The sequence below is a fragment of the Cupressus sempervirens genome, chromosome 5 (genome assembly GCF_028749045.1).
Source record: "Cupressus sempervirens isolate cs-2001-9-10 chromosome 5, ASM2874904v1, whole genome shotgun sequence".
Lineage (NCBI taxonomy): Eukaryota > Viridiplantae > Streptophyta > Pinopsida > Cupressales > Cupressaceae > Cupressus > Cupressus sempervirens.
Window position 1 is genome coordinate 426,694,256 of NC_143122.1, and position 5,204 is coordinate 426,699,459.

At 35.7% G+C, this 5,204-nt stretch overlaps 1 protein-coding gene across 1 annotated transcript; it reads left to right on the top strand.

Moving 5' to 3' along the window:
- Window positions 1-1,226: 1,226 nt before the first annotated feature.
- Window positions 1,227-4,135, top strand: LOC149556611 (laccase-12-like). The gene is made up of 6 exons (XM_089831004.1): window positions 1,227-1,433; window positions 1,545-1,696; window positions 1,949-2,193; window positions 2,422-2,544; window positions 2,627-3,565; window positions 3,750-4,135. The coding sequence occupies exons 1-6, from the start codon at window positions 1,287-1,289 to the stop codon at window positions 3,878-3,880; spliced, it is 1,737 nt and encodes a 578-aa protein (XP_089687130.1). The 5' UTR covers window positions 1,227-1,286; the 3' UTR covers window positions 3,881-4,135.
- Window positions 4,136-5,204: the final 1,069 nt, after the last annotated feature.

The window sequence follows — 5,204 nt, forward strand, 5'->3', positions numbered from 1 at the left end:
TCTCTAATTCTAAATAATCCAAATAATTTACATTCACCATTCTATCACCCTTTGCTATTCTAATTAAATTTATTTTTAATGGTTGATCATTTTTTTAATACTTAACAACAATTACAATAAATGAATAACATGCATGTACATAAGCCTACAATTTATTACTTCACACTTGTCTTTAAATGCATTTTTTCAGCACATTGTGAAATTTGTACAATCTCTAATTCTAAAAAATGGTATATAAATTACACAACCATTATGTTACACTTCCCTACTATAATTAAATCTTTCAACACTTTTTTCTTTAGGTAGACCATTTCTTTTTTGCAAGTAACGAAAAATCTAGAGGAAGTAAATGCAACAACTTTTCCTACAAATACATGCTCTTACAAAATCATCTCACTTCCAATTCATTTCTTTAATCACTCTTGAAATTCAGTAACATTTCAAGATACAAGCTTTAAGTTTTTCCCTAACTGCATCTCTACTTTTAACCTCTACCACCTAGAAAGCAAATATTCTAGTGGTAGGGACATGATGCTTTGCAACTCTTATTCAAGTATGAAAAAGAATACCTCATATTAGATATATTACTCATTCTATTAATTTCCAAATTTTCATCCAAATCTATTTAATCAATGTAATTAAGAATCTAATGAAACAAAACATTCTCCCCCAATTTAGTAGATCTCCCAAGACAATGGTAAACAAATTAAAATTCATAAAACAAAACATACTAAACTAGTATACTTTGAAACTAAAAGTTCAACTATCATGTTTTTACCCACCCATTCATATATGAGTGCAATTTTAACTTTGGATGCTATATGCACTAGAGACATCATATCCTATAGGCACATCAAAAATAATAAAAGCATGCTAAATTAGTATCATTGAGTATGATGAGTGAGGAAATTTTAGTTTTAGTTTTTAGTTTTTGCTCTCAACATCAGCTGCTAGGTAAGTATCCCATCAGTGTCAACTTCATGAGGGAAACAAACAACTTGCAGTGTAGTCTCTAGTAAGATCCACGTAGAAACATGTCTCATATTAAAAAAATCCAACTGCCACTGACCTAGTTCTTGAAAGCGGCCCCCGCGGGCGAGATGGAATATAATGTTTGTTGTTTGTTGGCGAACCATCCCATCCAAACGCTCACCTACCCAACAAATCCACTTTGCCCGACACTCTACAAGCCTTAATTTCACATATAAATATTTCATCCCTCCTCACTATAATACAACGCAAATTCAGTGCTCAAAGTTAAGCTAGGGATCAATTATATTTCTAGTATGGACTATGCACTGTTCAATCAGCGTTTCTCTGGATTCATGGCTTTTCTGCCTATGCTTTTTCAGGTGCTTCTCTGCATTGTCTTTCTTGCTCCTACGGCCCTGGCTAACTCGGTGCACAATCACACTCAAACTCACACTTTTGTTGTAAGTATCTCACTAGCTATATAAGATTTCATGTTTTTGAACTCGTAAAGAATAATGTGTGCCCATGACTGTCACTTATGTTGATACTGAGGCTTTTCTGCACCATTGCAGCTTAAATCCAAGTCAGTGGTGAGAATGTGTCAAAGGCAAACAATAATCACTGTAAATAATCGGTTTCCAGGGCCAACGCTCTCTATTACCAATGGAGAGACTCTTATTGTCAAAGTAATTAATAAGGCTCAGTACAACGCTACAATTCACTGGTGTGTTTAACACTAATCCAACATTTTTGTTGTTTTAGTAATATGTTCATATTATCAGATTTCCACAATCTATTTGTAAAATAAAATAAATTGTTTTCTGGATTTGATTGTGTATGTTTCTTTATCATCAACATTCCAGATCATACTACATGATCTATCATCAGAATGAAAAAGTGCAGAATCATACTACATATTGTTTTAGTAATATGTGTTAGGATTATGTTTCTGACACTTGCGTGCCAATTGTATCAGGCATGGTGTGAGGCAGATGCGTACAGCATGGGCTGATGGGCCAGAGTACATAACTCAATGCCCCATTCGGCCTGGAGGGAGTTACACATACAGATTCACCATTAGCGGTCAAGAAGGGACTCTCTGGTGGCACGCTCATAGTTCATGGCTGAGAGCTACCGTTTATGGAGCCTTAATTGTCCGTCCTAAGACAGGAACACCTTATCCCTTCCCAAAACCCGATCAAGAGGTTCATCTCCTGCTAGGTGTGTATCTTATCTGTTATACAAACTCTAATCTCCATATATCTTTTTCTTCTTCACCAGAGCGCGCACTAAGCTTTATTTTAAGATTAAAAGTGTTAAATAATCAAAATTGAGTTATTTTTTTCGAGTTTCATTTTCTCCTTGGTGTGTGATGTTTAAGAATGGCCTTCCTCGCCTAGTGTATGATATTTAAGGATAGCCTTCCTCGCCTAATGTATTTGTAAGCAGGGGAATGGTGGAATAGAAATCCTATAGATGTGGTGAATGACGCAACTAAAACAGGGGCGAACCCCAACGTCTCAAATGCTTTCACTATCAATGGGAAGACAGGAGATCTCTACAAGTGCTCAAGTGAGCGTGGTCATATTTATTATTGAATCTTTGATTCCTTAACTTTTTCTAATTTGCTGATAGATGAGATTGATGAATGCAGAAACATTTAAAGTTGGTGTGAAGACAGGAGAGACTAATCTGGTACGTGTGATCAACGCTGCACTCAATACTGATCTGTTCGTGGTGATTGCAAACCACGAGATGACTGTAGTAGGCGTGGATGCTTCGTATACGAAGCCCTACAAAACAAGTGTTCTGATGTTGGGTCCTGGCCAAACCACAGATGTACTCGTATCTTTCGACAAATCAGCAGGAAGTTACTACATTGCAGCCCGAGCATATGCCAGTGCTCAGGGAGCCCCATTTGATAACACCACCACCACTGCCATCTTTGAATACAGCAAAGCAAGCTCTTCCCCTGTTATGCCCCAACTTCCATTGTATAATGACACACAAACCGCTACCAAGTTTGCTAGGGGCCTTAAAAGCTTGGCCTCACAAGACCACCCTGTTTTTGTTCCTCAGACTGTGGATGAGAGTCTTGTCTTCACGGTGGGATTGGGACTCATTCCATGCCCAAACAATTCATGCGGAGGTCCCAATGGAACAAGATTTGCAGCGAGTATGAACAACCACTCATTTGTTCTTCCATCCACTACATCAATTCTCCAAGCCCATCATTTTGGGATCAAGGGAGTGTTCAGCAATGGCTTCCCTGACACTCCTCCGGTGCAGTTCAATTACACTGGACAAAACATAAGCAGGAGCATTTGGGCTCCCCTGAAGACGACCACTGTGAAAGTGTTGAAATATAACACGGCGGTGCAGGTGATTCTTCAGGGGACTAATATCTTCATGGGCGAAAGCCACCCAATTCATTTGCATGGATATGACTTTTATATAGTAGGATCAGGGTTTGGGAACTATAATGCTGCAACAGATCCCTCAAAATTCAATCTTCTGGATCCGCCCATGCGTAATACTGTCAATGTTCCAGTCAATGGCTGGGCTGCTATTCGATTTGTCGCTGACAATCCTGGTAAGGATTGTTTTTGGTTTCTGGATTCGATTGTGTGTGGTTTTTTCATAATGGTTAACAATATTAGAATTTTGTTTCTAGATTCGATTGTATATATTTTTTGTCATCGACATTTCGAATCACACTATGTTTTTTCATAATCCTGTAGTAGTCTAATTTGTTTTATGGTTGTGTGGGTGTGCAGGAACATGGTTTTTGCACTGTCACTTGGATGTACACATTGGATGGGGTTTGGCCATGGTTTTCGTCGTCGAAAATGGAGGAGATTACTTATCAACTCTTGAGCAGCCTCCTCCAGATCTTCCCATATGTTAAACTTTGGCACAATTTCTCTTCTTTCCTCGCTTTTTTCCCCGTTCCATTGAAATTGATCTTGTATTATGAAGTCGATTACTTTTATGTTCGACGTTTTCCTATTTCTATTCTTGTCTGCATCTTCTGATATCTGCAGAACGGGCTTTAAATCAGAAAGCTTGCTTTTCCTTTTCTTTGTTGATGAGTTTTGTGATGTTGTGATAGGAAGTGGATCCGATTGTATTGTTGAATACAATACAAAATTATCATTTTAAAGCTTGTGCAAAAATTGAGACTCTAGTTTTATTTAATAATCTACTACTGAGGGGGTGCCGATTTTACGGGTGGCGAGATTATTTTACAGTAATGAATGATATCAGTTTATTTACTAGTTTAGAAAATAGAGGAAAAGAGGAAGTTCGCTATAGCTTCATGATGGGCTATCGAACTGTATTTACACTTGCAGACAACAATTTCTAAGAAATAGAGACATAATGGGATCCAAGCTGAGTGCTAACCTTGACATACATAAAGGTGATTGGAAAGATTAAAATTATGATTCCGCGTGCTTTGCTAATTTTGATGCATCTTCAACAATTTTAGTGTTCATTATTAATTGAACGACATTGCATTATAATGTACGACGACTTGAATATACAGATAGTCCATTTTAAATTTTATCTCTACAATTAGGGCTGCGACCTAGAGAACTCCAACATGAATATGACACTTCAATTGTAAAGCAAATTCATGGAAATCTAAGTGGAGAATCTTAATGATTTTGTGTTATTCATGATGGTTTTAACTTTGGTGTTTTATTAGGACCATTATTGAAGATGATGGGTGAAATTTTAGTTGAGTTTGAACATGTAAAGTTTTTTAATTAATAAATAAACATAATTTATATTAGTATTAATGTATAAAAATTATAGAATAGATTGAAAAAATTAAAATGAGGCAGGTTAAACTTTCATATGTATGTTAAAAATTAAGTGTTTAATATGTATATGTTATGTATATGTCTCAATCAAAAATATATAAGAGAAAATCAACTAACATAACACTATTTAAAAACTACCATTAAGTCAAATATTAAAAAAAGAATTAACACATAAAATAAATGTAAAACTAAAAAAGTTAAATAGTATTATGTGAAAAATAAGTGTTAATAACTAATTATGTGCAACATTTACATGGATTGTGAAAATCTCATTGTTATGTTAAAAAATTATTACACAATCAAATTCAGAAAAAAGATAAACATTTACATGGACTATGGAAATCCGATAGCTCTAATTGTATGCAACCAATTTTTTTAAAGGAACCCCCACATGTAGTCATGATA

What these genes read in the sequence shown, in the direction of transcription:
- LOC149556611 (XM_089831004.1), top strand. Translation starts at nt 1,287, where the DNA reads ATGGACTATGCACTGTTCAATCAGCGTTTCTCTGGATTCATGGCTTTT. An exon ending in AGATCTCTACAAGTGCTCAA is followed by an intron (nt 2,545 to 2,626) that starts GTGAGCGTGGTC and finishes TGATGAATGCAG; the next exon opens with AAACATTTAAAGTTGGTGTG. An exon ending in ATTTGTCGCTGACAATCCTG is followed by an intron (nt 3,566 to 3,749) that starts GTAAGGATTGTT and finishes GTGGGTGTGCAG; the next exon opens with GAACATGGTTTTTGCACTGT.